Source organism: Tursiops truncatus, chromosome X (assembly GCF_011762595.2).
Source record: "Tursiops truncatus isolate mTurTru1 chromosome X, mTurTru1.mat.Y, whole genome shotgun sequence".
Lineage (NCBI taxonomy): Eukaryota > Metazoa > Chordata > Mammalia > Artiodactyla > Delphinidae > Tursiops > Tursiops truncatus.
Genome location: NC_047055.1, coordinates 110,732,325 through 110,747,304, shown reverse-complemented (window position 1 = coordinate 110,747,304; position 14,980 = coordinate 110,732,325). Strand labels below are relative to the sequence as shown.

Genomic DNA, 14,980 nt, shown 5'->3' with positions numbered 1-14,980 from the left:
ATCCAAATAGGTACTCACAGCCCAGTTGGAGGTATTTACAAAGGCCTCAAGCCCTTGATTCCTGTCCATGTCCTACCTGTAACAGTCTCACCAGGATTGTGTCATTGATAGGTAATACAGGCACTGTGAACATGCTTAAAATTACCCAACAATGCTGGCTCCATTTCAAGGCCCATTTATCTCTGATGCTGTGCTAACATTATGAAGCGTTAGGGTTTTGTTGTGGCTTTCTGATTAGTTAATGGCAGAGTATCTCAGGGACTTTTATCTCTGTCTATTTTGCACCTGCAGAAGCAAGGCGGGGCACTATCGCTGGCCACTGCCACCTGCCCTGGAGGACACAAGCTGTTGAGCAGGACCGGCTACATAATTTGCAGGCCCAGTACAAAATGGAAACACGGGGCCCCTTGTTCAAAAATCATTCACAATTTCAAGACAGCGAGAGCAGAAAGTTAAAGCAAGTGCAGGGCTGTTCTGAGCCTGAGGAGGCCTGTGGAGCCTTGCTGCCCCTGCAGTGTGGCAGACAAGGACAACTGGGTTCCCGGGGACCTGACTCCGGAGGAATGACCAGAACTGGAGAGCATCCCAGGAAGCAAGCAAGAGCTGCAGTCTGAAGAATAGGGACTGAAGGCTGAGATAGCAGAAGAGCTATGGAAATTGAGGACCCTGGGATCCACAGAAGAAAGGAAAACATGCAGGGCAACAAACAGGTGGCCTGGGCTGGAGAAAATTAATGTGGGGGCTGAAAGGGGGCCCCGGTTCTTAACAGGATGGTCTATTAAAGGACACTTGTGAAGACACTGCCCAGTTCCTGTGGAAAGGTGAAGGACTCAGCAAAACAGCCACTAGGGACTGTTTGCAGGAGAGATTAAGCTTCATATATAGGTTCCTCCTGCGCTTGTGGAGGTACAAGAGTTCACTGATCTAGACTTTGTCCAGCCATTACAGCAATTCCTGAGGAGCCTGGGAGCGCCTAGAGAGGCACAGAGGACTGATGGGATGATGGAGGCATTTGCCCAGTGATACTGTCAGTGTCATAAAGAGGGCTTTAGTGGCCAGACACTGATGTTCTCTCCTTTGTCGCATCTTGTTGATCACTAGCTACAACCCCGAAGTCAAAGACAAGCTCACAGCGAAAAGGTTCACTGCCACGAATGTAGACATCAGTGGTGGACGAGCAACTCTAGAAGCTGTAATTTCTCAAGTCAACATTAACAACGTTTTCCTCTCACTTCTTCCCCATTCCCATTTTTCGCAAAAACGTAGGCAACTAAGTTGAATACCCAAGAGCTTTCTGTTCTGTGCGGAAACGCAGAGCCGGCCCTGGCTATAGATAATGTAAATGACAATTCTAATAGATTAAATTGTAGCATTTGAAGAGTTAAGGAAAAGGCGGCAGTACTTTTAGACTCCAGGGTGGTTCCCAGCATTTTATTTTCTTGGCTTGGCCAGGAAATCAGAGGGGCCTGGGCTCGGGGGGCCGGTCTGGGGGAAGCGCAGGGGGTGGGCCCCCCGGAAGTCGTGCTGCGTGGTTTAAACCTAAGGTGACCTAACGGATGGCGGGAGCGGCCGCCAGATCCTCGGCGCGGGGCGCGGCCATTGGTGACGCACGCCAGGGAGCACGGCGCCCACGTTTCCACAGTTGCCTTAGCGCGGCCTCACACGCTGCGCTCGGAGTTCGGGGCTGCGGGCGTCCTCGCTTCCTCCCTCCCGGAGGCGGGCCCGACCCCGCCCCCGCTCCCCGGGTGGCTCCCCGCAGTCCCTCCTACCTCCTACCCTCAGCCTCCCCGGCGCGGCGCACTCCCCGCCGGCCGCAGCCTGACACGCCGCGCGGCCCCCCAGTCTCCCCGGCCGCCTCCCCCAGGCATGGCCCAGGGCCTCGCCTCACTATGGCAGCAGCACGGCACAGCACCCTTGACTTCATGCTCGGCACCAAAGGTGAGGGCGCGCGCCCGCCACCTGCCCCGTCGCTCCCGCCGCCGGGCGGGTTGGGGCCGGCGGGGCCGGGCGGGGCGCGCGCCGCGGGCCGAACAATGCGGACGGTCGCGCGGCCCCAGCCCCGGCGCTGTCGTCTCCCGGGCTGTCGCTTGCACCGGCGCCCGCGTGGAGGCCGCGCTCTTGCTCCCGCCGCGCTCTGTCCCGGCGGCAGCGCGGGGCCCGGGGGGGGCCGCGCTGGCTCCCTCTTCGACCCCGACCGGGCCGCCCTCCGGGGCCCGGGTCGCCCACCCGCGCCCTTCGCGGGCTCGGCCGCCCCCGCCGGGGGTCCCCTCGCGCCCTGGGCGCGGGAGGAAGAGTCCGGGTGGGGCGGGGGGCGTGCGAGGGGCCCGCCCGCGGGACCTTTCCCCGTTCCCCGAGGCGGGTAAATTCCCCCGGGGGTGGGGGCTCCCCTCGTGTGAGCCGGGCCTGGGGCAGGACCGCGCCGCGCTCGCAGAATTCTCAGGCGACCGCGTAGGAGAGATTCCCCCGGAAAGGGACTGGGCAAGGGAAAAGGAAACGATGATTATATTATTATTGGGTGGGGGGGTGAAGTCCCAGCGCGGGAACTATAAGTCTCCGAATCGGGGAGGCTCGGAAGACTGCGAGCCGGCCAGAACAGGGGGCTGGGAAAGTCCGGACTGACTGCGGAAATTGTGGAGAGGAAGGGTATTTTGCATCCTTTTTTCCTGGGTGCGTCTAAGGGGGGGGAGGGGGAGGGGGAGGGGTAGGACTGCTGGTCTTTTTTCTGGTGGATTTTTTTTTTTTTGCCGGGCCCAGCGGCATGCGGGATCTTAGTTTCCCGACCAGGGATCGAACCCGTGCCCCCTGCATTGGGAGTGCGGAGTCTTAACCCCTGGACCGCCAGGGAAGTCCCTCTGGTGGCTTTTAAACCTGTGAGTGCCGCAGACTTGAATCTGCGCTTCCGGTTTGTCCCACTTGGAGCGTCTCACCCAGGTCTTGCTTTTTCACCGTCTTCCTCCAATTGGCTGGAGCCACCTTTTCTGTTACCATTGAAAACATTACTTTTACACTTTCTTTCTCCCCTGCCCCTTTTTTTAAACTTCTGAGTACTCACTTTGCATGTTCTTCCCCAGTTTAAAGGATTTCCGAAGGCATAAGATGAGGGGGAAAAAAAAGACCTTAGGGATTTGGACAAGACCTAGTTTTCTGTCCTGTGTTGATTGGCTCTGCTTGTGACTTTGGCTTTATTTCTCAACCTGTCTGAGCTGCTTCTTCCCTGTGGTAAAAAGGGGGAAGGATAGGGCGCACTTCGTTGGGCACCCCCATCCCCCAGGGCTTTTAATGTTAATGGAGTTGCTGGAAAACGTTACAGGGTTGTGAAGTAATATCAGCGTATTTGGGTGGTGGGGAAGTGACTAGGAGAAAAAGCATTTCTTAGTTCCCTCCTTTCTTAGGTGAGGCTGGAGGGAAGGGAGGCGGCTGGGGAGAATCAGGAGATGAAATGGTGATTGGAGCTGTAAAAGGTTTTCTTGAGTAATTAGCCTGCCAGTTTCACTGGGAGGGTGAGGCTTGAGGAAGAAATAGGGGTTCAAAGCCACTAAGCTGCTGAGTTGAGTTTCTGGTGGCAGTCTTGTGTGAGCGCTCACCTGTACTTATTGAGTGTGAGTTTTCCAGGCTCTAAGCACGGTAACGATGAGGCCGGAAGATTCCTGCCCTTCCCTCAGCCTGAGTGTCCTTGCCTGAAGCCTTAAACAGCTTGCAGCTAAATTCAGGTGTTGTCTGTTGAAATGGGTGCTCCCAATGGACTTCTGTGTTCTATTGTAGAAGTGGGGAAAACCTTCCCTTAATTGCATGAAGAAAAAATGAGAGAACTTGAACATTTTGGGCAGGCACCGTCTAGAGAGGGAGAGAGAACCATGGACGTGCAGTTTGGGAAGGGAGCGGGAGAAGCTGGCGGGTTCGAAGTTGCCGAGGTGTGGAAGTGGCATCCAAATAATTTAGTCGTGTGAAGAGAAAGTAAAAAATAATTGAGAATTCCCAGTCACTCTTTTTTTTTGTCTGCGTTGGGTTTTCGTTGCTGCGCGCAGGCTTTCTCTAGTTGCGGTGAGCGGGCTTCTCATTGCGGTGGCTTCTCTTGTTGCGGAGCACGGGCTCTAGGCGCGCGGGCTTCAGTAGTTGTGGCGCACGGTGGCATGTGGGATCCTCCCGGACCAGGGATCGAACGCATGTCCCCTGCATTGGCAGGCGGATCCTTTTTTTTCTTTTTAAATAAATTTATTTATTTTATTTTTGGCTGTGTCGGGTCTTCATTGCTGCGAGCAGGCTTTCTCTCGTTGCGGTGCGCGGGCTTCTCATTGCGGTGGCTTCTCGTGTTGCGGAGCACGGGCTCTAGGCGTGCAGGCTTCAGATGTGGGTCACAGGCTCTAGAGCGCAGGCTCAGCAGTTGTAGCGCACCGGCTCTGTTGCTCTGCAGCATGTGGGATCTTCCCGGACCAGGGCTCGAACCCGTGTCCCCTGAATTGGTAGGCGGATTCTTAACCACTGCACCACCAGGGAAGCCTTTTTTTTTTTTTTTTTTTTTTGGCGGTACGCGGGCCTCTCACTGTTGAGGCCTCTCCCGTTGCGGAGCACAGGCTCCGGACGCGCAGGCTCACCGGCCATGGCTCACGGGCCCAGCCGCTCCGCGGCATGTGGGATCTTCCCGGACCGGGGCACAAACCCGTGTCCCCTGCATCGGCGGGCGTACTCTCAACCACTGCGCCACCAGGGAAGCCCATTGGCAGGCGGATTCTTAACCACTGCGCCACCAGGGATGTCCCCCAGCCAGTTACTCTTAATTCCCAGATTGTTTGATCTTCAAGATGAGAAAGTTTTTTGTTTTCAAAGATGAGAAAGTTTTGATGACAAGGTGAATATTCTAGAAAGAGATCCTAAGGGGACATGTATGTATGCATCTGTGTTAGATCTTGAGTCCCTACAAAACTGTTTTGGGAGTAAGAGGACCCTGATTCTTATTGTATTCCCCCCATCACTTGATTTTGGGGGGAGGCATGTCGCCCTTGCTGTCTGTAGGTATCCACCCTTGTAGAATAAGGGGATCGGCTAAACTAGGATCTGTTTTCGGTTTTCATTAAGGGGCACTTGATGAGAAGTCTACCACCTGTGAGGTCTTCAAAAACATTTATTTTAATTGATAATAATGAGTCAAAAGGCATTAATCTTGGCGTGTGAGTATTGGATGTGACTCAAGGGTGAGTCAAATGCCTGTGGAGCCTGGAATCATGTTCTTTTTCTCATTTGTCAGTAATCCTTCCTCATGCCCCAGTTCCACGATGTGATTTTAATGGAATTAAACTTGAACCACTTAGTTATGTTATGTTACGATTCTGTATAACTTGGTTACCAGTGCAAGCCAGCTAGTACCCAGCAGCCACTGGGCCACTGAGGGCAATTATAGGTTGGGCCTGGCGGTGCCTGTTTAGTTCTGGCTGATGAGGTAACTCAGGAAATTTTAACTTCTGCTGAAAAAAAATCTCACCTTTGATCCTCTCGTAAGTGAAGTATTGGACTGTGAAGACTCTTGAGCCCAGAAAACATTTTGTGACTTCTTAGCCTGAGGCTAACAAGAATAAACATGTCCCACACTAGTATAGCTTAAGCATCTTTGGGCAGGTGGAGGACACGTGGTTTGTTTATGCTAGGCAGCCAGCAAGTGTTCTGTGTAGACCGAGTGAGGTAGACCGAGTGAGGTACGCACGACCTCTGCCCGCCCTGGAAGGGTAGGGTTGCAGTCTTCCTTTCCATGTCCATTTCTTCCCCGGGCTGGGAGTGTCTTTGAAGGGTGACCTCCAGGGTTTTTATCCTGGACACAGTTCTGATACATCATAGATGTTTGAGAAGTACTGGTTAAATGGACCTGACTGATGTTATGGTAAAGGTGGAAAGCTAGTTCAAGTCCACTAGGGGAAAACGAGGCACACATTTACTGTTAGAATTAAGAGGATGGGTCCTGAGTGAGGAAATGTGACTGATGCTGTTGTATCTGTCCTTTGGATCACTATAGTTTATGTAGGGAAACAAAGTGACTTATGTCATTCAAATTAACAAATTAGTTTTATAACAGAAATTTATTTAGTAAATTAAGGACATGGGAGTTCCCTGGTGGCCTAGTGGTTAGGATTCTGGGCTTTCACTGCCATGGCCCAGGTTCAGTCCCTGGTCGGGGAACTGAGATCCCACAAGTGCGCAGCGCGGCCAAAAAAAAAAAAAAAAAAACAAACCCAAAACAAAACAACAACAAGAAAAACCATAAGCCTGCTTGGGAATTATGGGCTTAGCCGAAAAATGTTGAGGGTAGGGATTCTTCAGTTGTGTGCCTTTGGCCCTCATTGGGGAAGCCTGTGGAGCGCTTCTCAGAATAAGAATTTTAAATGCATAAAATAACCCATCTATTTAAAATAACATTCTCAAAATAAAACCCCTAATATGTGACATAGTAAATAGTAATATGTGCTTCTTTCATAACACAAAATACAGTCTAGCTGCAGGCCTCATAATTTCCAAATTTCCATAATTTCGGAGTAGAGCCAAGGAAATCCGTATTTCAGCTGTCATTTGATCAGGAAAAGCTGTGCTTCTGTTGTGACAGTGGCCAGGTAGTTGATAATGTGTGGTTTTACAAGCATAATTGAAAAAAATGCTAAGTTTCAATTAGTGAAAATAAGGATGTATGCTTTTTGCCATCCATGTTCACAGAGCCCCTGAATTGTGTCCCCTGGCCCTTGGGAGTCCATAGACCCCAGGTTCAGGGCCCCCAGGAGCTGGAGAGAGAACTGAGACTGTCATTTCTCTATATTGTTCCTTTTGGGAGGAGGTTTCCACTCAGGCCAAAGCTGTAAGCAAATGTCCCCGCTTCTTCAAAACATCTTTTTGAAAACAAAAAAGCCAGTGTTTACTAATTGCCTCCTGGGCTAGGCATTGCCCTAAGTGCATAACACATTATTTTATGTAATCTTCTCAACAGCCATATGGTGGGTTTTATCCCCATTTTAAAGATGAGTAAATAGGCCCATTGAAGTTTTTCTCCTTTTAAGTGGGCTACCTGTGATTCAAAACCCTGTATATTTGATTCCAAGTCCTTTGTTAATTTCCACAACCAGGAAGCCTCTAAGTTAAGGCAATGGCTGCGTGTTCCCCCCCTCCCCCCCAATTTATCACTATATGGAGACTTTTTTTGTCTCTTCACCTTGGGAGGTGCTACCAGCATCTAGTAGGCCAGGGGTGATTTTAAACATCCTACAGTGCACAGCATTGACAAGCCAACATATCTGTGGTGCTGGAGTAGAGAATCCCCGGTGTAAATTCTAACCAGGTTGTTGCAGTGATCTGGATGACAAATCATCAGCAAAATTTCCCTGGTTCTTTTTGCAAGTGTCCGTGGTGCAGGGAAAGGAGGATGGGCCTTACCTTCCCCTGAGGTTTGCACTGGGGTCAGTTAGCACTTCCTACCGAGCAAAGCCTGTGGCTTCAGGTGACCCCCCACCCCCCATTTCCTGAACCATCTTGGACCCTCTCCACCAAGCTCCCGCTCTTCCATGTATTTATTGAGCTCCTTTCTGGCGGAAGCAGATCATCTTCATGTACTTACTTACTTAATTAATTTAACATCTTTATTGGAGTATAATTGCTTTACAATGGCGTGTTAGTTTCTGCTGTATAACAAAGTGAATCAGCTGTATGTATACATATATTCCCATATCCCCTCCCTCTTCTGTCTCCCTCCCACTGTCTTCATGTATTTTAAATTTATTTAATTTATTTATTTTGGCTGTGTTAGGTCTTCATTGCTGCGCGCAGGCCCTTTCCAGCCGTGGCGAGCAGGGGCCACTCTTCGTTGAGGTGCGCAGGCCTCTCATTGAGGTGGCCTATTTTGCTGTGGAGCATGGGCTCCAGGCATGCCGGCTTCAGTAGTTGTGGCTTGTGGGCTCAGTAGTTGTGGCTTGTGGGCTCCAGAGCGCAGGCTCAGTAGTTGTGGCGCACGGGCCCAGCTGCTCCGCGGGATGTGGGATCTTCCTGGACCAGGGTTTGAACCCGTGTCCCCTGCATTGGCAGGCAGATTCCCAACCACTGAGCCACCAGGGAAGCCCATCTTCATGTATTTTAAATAGCTATAACTATAAGCATAAAACCTAAACCAGTTTTGATTGCATCTAGCTTTTTGGTTCTTTTGTTCAAGAGTAGAAAAAGCTTTCTCCCTACCCCCTCAGCATTATCATTGTCCCATCACACTTTATCCACCACTGTGATAGAGAACATCCACACCCGCTTTAACGATGAAACCTTGGGCGGCTGATGAATGGGAAAATGCATGCGTGGGCCCCACTCTAGACTGACGTGAATCACAGTCTTTGACGGGAGGGTAGTACCTGGAATTTACATTTTTAACCAGCTTTCCTCCTAGCAATTCTGATGCTGATTATATGAGAACCACTATAATAGGATCCTCATTAAAAACAAAAAAACCCCGTGTATCAGAAACCTTCGAGGCACCCATCCACGTCAGTAAGTCCTATGGATTCTACCTGCTACCCTCTCAGATTCCTTGCTCACCCTTTTCCTGGCTACAGTCCTTGGCCACAGTCTCCCTACTTGTCTCCCTCCCTTGTTTGGGAAGGGCTCAGTCAACAGGAACACAACAGATCCCTGTCCCCTTTCCCATTTAAAAGCCCTCCTGTGAGTCCTCATTACTCTACAGATGAAGTTGAAACTCCTTATCAGCACTTCCAAGGTACATGAAGGTCCATTTCTACCCGATTCTCCATCCTCACCCAACACACACTTGAGTCTCACACTCCTTGTGCTTCCAGGTAGAACCTGGACTCAGAATTTTCTAACAGCTCTGGGGAAGGTATATTTTTGTGTGACATAGGTATTCTCTCATACCTTCATTGTCTTTGAAAATGTTTTCTGGACTGCTTGGGGGGAGGTTCCTTGTTAGAGTCTGACTACATTTGGCATGCTCCTTTGCTTTGTTGGGATTTAAAAAAAAACCTCCCCTTTCCCCAACTTTGCAAGATTCTTAATTGCACTGATCATGCTGTATTTGACCCCAGGCTGAATAATTGCACACTGCTGGGAATTCATTTTGTGAGCTTGCCATTAAAAAATTGTGTAAACCTTAATGGTTTTTTAGAGTATAGTTCCGCAGTTATACCTATGTCTTTAAACCTGTAGAGGTGGTATAGGGTAAAGTTAGTTTGTGCTTTGTATCAAAAAGCCTCATCTATTTCCTACTTGATACTTCTCTATTGTTTTAAATGCTTTGGAAGGGATAACAGCTGTTTAAGAAATTGATTCCATAATCCAGGCATTTAGGAACAATCACCCCAGCTAACAAGTGAGGTATTTTTTCAAGTAACCTGAAGCTTTGCAGGTGATGTTTCTTAAAAAGAGTGTTTTCCAATTTAATAAGCAACTGGTGGATGATTTGTGGGTTTTTTGTCTGTTTTGTTTTTGTGGGGCAAAGCTAGTTTTGTCTTGCAGTGGAGGAGTTACCAATTTGGAATCTTTGTATCCTCCTTTTTTTTTTTTTTTTTTTTTTTTTTGGCGGTACGCGGGCCTCTCACTGTTGTGGCCTCTCCCGTTGCGGAGCACAGGCTCCGGATGCGCAGGCTCAGCGGCCATGGCTCACGGGCCTAGCCGCCCTGCGGTACGTGGGATCCTCCCGGACCGGGGCACGAACCCGTGTCCCCTGCATCGGCAGGCAGACTCTCAACCACTGTGCCACCAGGGAAGCCCCTCTTCTTTTTTTCTTTTTTAGGCCTCCCTGCCCGGTATGTGGGATCTTAGTTCCCCCACCAGGGAATCAAACCTGTGCCCCCTGCAGTGGAAGCGCTGAGTCTTAACCACTGGACCAACAGGGAAGTCCTGGATTCTTTGAATCCTCTTAATTGTATAATGAAATTGGCCGTATTTGAATCAGCATTCACAGACCTTCCCTACCTTCTTGGGAGGTAGACTGAAGTGCTGTGGTCTCTCATAGCTTTGAAAAGTTAGAGCTTTTGGTGTTGGATTTGGGACCCTGGGTAAGATTTGGAATTACGGGCTTTATAATTTGAATTGAGACCACCGTGGTTATACTAACCCTTGGCACGTAAGGATTAGCTCGAAAGTTACTGGATTGTGGTTGGGCCTCTGTTTAAAAACGTGTTCAAGAAAGCTATTATTGAGTTTAGTTTTTGGAGTCACGCATGCTCTGCGCGTTTTAATCCACCATTTCACTGCAGTTGTAACCTAAGCCTGCTGGTGTGTGCTGCGGCTCCAACCACCATTTCATGGTAGTTTAAATACAGGCTCAGTTCTTTTGAAAAGTCAGGAAACCTCCTCAGTTGAATTCTGCCAGCCAAGTATGTAAACCATTGCACAAATGCTCTTTTAAACCCTTACGACTGGGCATTTTTCCAGACCCCAGGAAAAAGGCAACTCTGGAGCCCAAAGTTGTGGTGGGCCTGCAGTTCGTTAAACTGATGATGTCACCTGTGTTCTGGAGTGAGCTCCTGAGCTAGTGGCCGCACTTGTGATCAAAGGCATTCATGGGCTAAGCGGCAAAGTCAAAAGGAACTGGTAAGGGCCAGGAGCGTGTTCTGGGTTCCTGAGCTGACTTGACCCTCTGGGTAGTTTCTCATGTACCTTAATTTCGCCCTTTGCGTGAAGGCACCAGTGATACCAATATCCCACACACTGTGTTGTTGGGTGGGATGTCCAATAAAATGTTTGGAAGAGTGTCAAATGATACATAAAACACTTAACACTAATTGCAGTACTTAGCGCTGAGTACTTTGAAATTGTGCCAGTGGGTAAAGATGATCTGTTATAAAGAGGTGTGAATTTCACTTACTGAAAGATAAGGAAAGTTCTGCTGGCAAAAGAAGAGGCAGAAAATAAAGGGTTGGCCTGTGATTTGAAGGTTGGTCTACTTTACTTGACCTCTCTAAGTTACTAAAGCAGAATTTTATGAAGACGCTTTGATTTTTAAGATAACACTTCCATGGGTTTGTGTGGCATGCCTGTTTTCTCTGGAATGGAAATTTCTCCTGTGAGAATCCTGAGCAATTTCTAGGATACTGTTAAATTTAGCACCAAATTGTCTCTTCTGAAGGACTGCAGATCACAGTGGTCAAGCAAGACCGATAGGATAATGGGCATTCTGAATTTCTAGAAAATATTAGAAGATTTCTCAAACTGGGTTCAACATGGGGTCCTTTCTCTTTTTTTTATTGAGGTGTTACTGACACATAACATTGTATTAGCTGCAGGTTACAACTAATTACAACATCGTAATTTGATACTTGTATATGTTGTGAAATGATCACAATAAGTCTAGTTAACATCTGTCACCATACATAGGTTGAAAATTATTTTTTCCTGTGATGAGAACTTTTAACACCTACTCTTAGTAACTTTCACATATGCAGTACGGTATTAACTATAGTCACCCATGCTGTACATTACATCCTATGACTCACTCATGGGACCCTTTTTCTTAGAACCGGTGCCATGGATCACACTTGGGGAAACAGTAGTGGTGTAGGTTTTATAAATGGCTTAACACTGAATTTTTGAACTGTTTAATGTTGCAGCTAAGTGGCCCAGTTGGTCTGGGGTTGTGAGGAAGGGGATCATGGGCCTGTCAGTCCAAGTGTTCCTAAGTGGGGTTTGTCTAGGTTGGAGAGAAAAAGAGCTTACTATCACTTTATTCCCTTTGGAATATGATAGGTCTTAAAAAAACATTTTGTGAATGTTTTTTGTTTGTTAAGAGTTCCCATGCATATTTTTTTCTTTTAATGAAGGATATGGCTTTGCTTGAAGAAACTCCAGAAGCTGTTCAAATAATGGTTTATGCATTTGTCTTTTTACATATTTTTGTTTAAGTTATGTGCTCATTTTAGACTACCTGCAGGGTGTAGGGAAATAGAAAGGGGGAAACCCAGATCTCTCACCTTATCACAAGTAGATAACCTGTTGATGTTTTGGTGTCTGGGACAAATGGCTTATTGTCCCGTATTTAACTAAGCAGGGGGCAACACAGTGTCATGATTAAAAGCACTGGATCTTTGGAGCCCGGCTGCTTCAGTTTGGATCCTAGCTCTTAGCTCTACCACTTACAAGCCTTAAATGTGTAACCTTGGGGCACATCTTGACCTCTAGGCCTTATTGAGACATCCTTGCCTCCTTACTGATAGCATTCAGTCTATTACCATTAAGTAGGATGCTGGTTGTACATTTTTTTTTCACATATTTATTTATTTATTTATTTTGGGCTGTGTTGGGTCTTTGTTGCTGTGCGCAGGCTTTCTCTAGTTGCAGAGAGCGGGGGCTACTCTTTGTTGCAGTGCGCAGGATTCTCATTGCGGTGGCTTTCCCTGTTGCGGAGCACAGGCTCTAGGTGAGCGTGCTTCAGTAGTTGTGGCTTGCGGGCTCTAGAGCGCAGGCTCAGTAGTTGTGGCCGTGGGCTCAGTAGTTGTGGCTCGCAGGCTCTAGAGCGCAGGCTCAGTAGTTGTGGCGCACGGGCTTGGTTGCTCTGAGGCATGTGGGATCTTCCCGGACCAGGGCTCGAACCTGTGTCCCCTGCACTGGCAGGCGGATTCTTAACCACTGCGCCACCAGGGAAGTGCCTAGTGTACAGTTGTGAGCTTTGACCAATGCATATTGTCCTGTGAATACACCACTGTGAAGATGAGAATATCTGAGAGGATTTTTAAAGCAGATACTTGAATGATTTCAAACTGTATTTGGAGTCCATTTTCCTTATCTTCCTCTTTTAGGTTTAGGGGTCTGTCGAGAAGACCAGAAAGCTGGTAAACTGTACAAACCCAAGCCTGGCTCATAGGTTCTCTGACATGAGAGTCTGGGGTTTTGGGGAAAGGATACCTGCATTTATGTTTCCCCTTGCAGGGAGCTGCAAATGGATCTGCCAACAGCTTCGGGCCATCTTCCCACTGAGAGAGTGCAGATCTCTGAGAGGGGGAGGTGGGAGGGGGGGTGGGGCGTCTGACCTTGATGGTAAATGGGAAGTGTGCATGGAGGAGGCACATCAGGGGGCTCTGGAAATTCCAGGGTCTGGGGAGTGGGAGGTGGGATGGAAGGAGGCTGGGTTTTGGACCTCACTACTTGGGCATGGTGCAACCACGGGAATAATTAACCACCTGTTGGAGCTTAAATTGCCCGAGCTTTGTGGGAGAGAGAGACCTTGGGAGAGAGAGACCTAGGAGACAGTAAAATTCGGGGGGGGGGGGTCCTTGATGGTGAAGTGTGGCATTTCCAGCGCATATAAAGATACGTTTAGCAAGAATAGAAATTCATCTTCTAATTTTATAAGCCAGGTGCTGCTTAAATGTGAGAGCAGAGAGGAATGCAGCCACCTAATTTTGCGGGGGGGGGGGACTAGTGTGGCTCTGGCCCACAGCTGGTGCAGGGTGATGACCCTGCAGCGGCAGAGACTTGGCATTATGTAGCTTAAAGCCCTCATAATTTATGTCCAGAGTTTTCTTAGTTGAAGTGTTTGAAGTTGGAAAAGACTTAAAGGCACAAGTCACGGTCATGGGGTGGAGAGTCCAAGAGTTTTTCTGGAAGTGTGAGAATTGCTTATTTCCTGAGGGCAGCCTCTCTAATGGAATTCACTTAGTTAAGGAGGTTACAGTATTTTAGCCTCTTGAAGCTGGAGAAGAGGGAATCTAACTGAAGCAGGGCACCTGGTGTCATAGGTTTTTATTGGGGAGGACTCTCTTTTCTACTTGGGCTAGTAATGTTGGGGGGTGCAGCTAATCTACTTATGTCCACAGGGTTGCCCACCTTATGGATAATGATTAAATGGCAGTGCCTGACTGTGAGGGATGGAGGGCTCGAACATTGGTGCTGGCTTCCTTATAGGAACCCTGTGAAGTGGTGCCTCCATTTGATGTTTGATGAAATGAGGTCTGTGAGGCCAGTGAGTTTGAGTGGTGCAGAGAGGCTGTGGTGGGGGACTTGTGGGAGAAGCTTCAGGGGACCGTTAAGGGGGATCTTAAGTGGCAGGGGTATTAACCATTGGTGGGAAGGAGTGGGGAAGTCTGGATTTTATTCCAGACTTGAGATTGGGACAGTGTGGTGAGCATTTGGGTGAGAGGCAGGTTGTAGCTGGATGTACAGATTTGGGATTCGGCCGTCTGGAGCTGATGGCCAGGGTCAGAGGAATGAGGTTCATTCTCCAAGAGAGGCCTATGAATGGATCCCTGGGACAAAATGAGGCAGGGAGATGAAACCTTGTCTTCCCTTGTCTTCTTTTTTTTTGTTTTTTTTGTTTTTTTTGTTTTTTTTTTTTTTTGCGGGCCTCTCACTGTTGTGGCTCAGTGGCCATGGCTCACGGGCCCAGCCGCTGCGCAGCATGTGGGATCTTCCCGGACCGGGGCACGAACCCGCGTCCCCTGCATCGGCAGGCGGACTCTCAACCACTGCGCCACCAGGGAAGCTCCCTTGTCTTCTTTTGATAGCGGTATATTTGGACTAGACCTCCAGCAGACCTCCAAGTGGATTCTTCTTAAGTTATTGTTGAATAAACACACACAAAGTGGGCAGTGGTCTGGAAACGAGGACACTGAGTTGCCCATTGGACAAAGGACACATTTGCCCTGGGACAGGTCTCTGTGTTTCTGAGCACTTTGGAAGGCTCTGAGTGCTTTACTAGTTGCACATCATTCTTGCCTGGGCAGAGTTTTCTAAGAACTTGTGCCAAGCAACATTTTATTAGCCTAGTTTGGATTACCATGTCTACTTGAAAGCAGTGTACTTATATCTCTTTTAGCATTGAATCTATTTTCATATTTTCTGATTCATAGGCACTTATGACGTTGCTGTTTTGTGTTCCCAGATTTGGGTGCGCTTTGACCCCAGGCTCCTGCTCGCTTACGTGTAGAGCATCTAGTAGTTCTCAAGGGATTGCATTACCCACCTCCCTTCTGCCCCTGGGAAATTGGGGTGTGGGGTCTTTTTTTTTAACAAAGGGGGG

General features: G+C 48.7%; 1 protein-coding gene across 1 annotated transcript in view; it reads left to right on the top strand.

Moving 5' to 3' along the window:
* The first annotated feature begins 1,541 nt into the window (after positions 1 to 1,541).
* The window catches only part of SMS (spermine synthase), a 50,933-nt gene continuing 37,494 nt past the window's right edge, over positions 1,542 to 14,980 (top strand). The window contains exon 1 of the mRNA XM_033849130.2: positions 1,542 to 1,938. Within this exon, the coding sequence (XP_033705021.2) occupies positions 1,557 to 1,938 (382 nt within the window). The 5' untranslated portion in view covers positions 1,542 to 1,556. The remainder of the gene's footprint in view (positions 1,939 to 14,980) is intronic.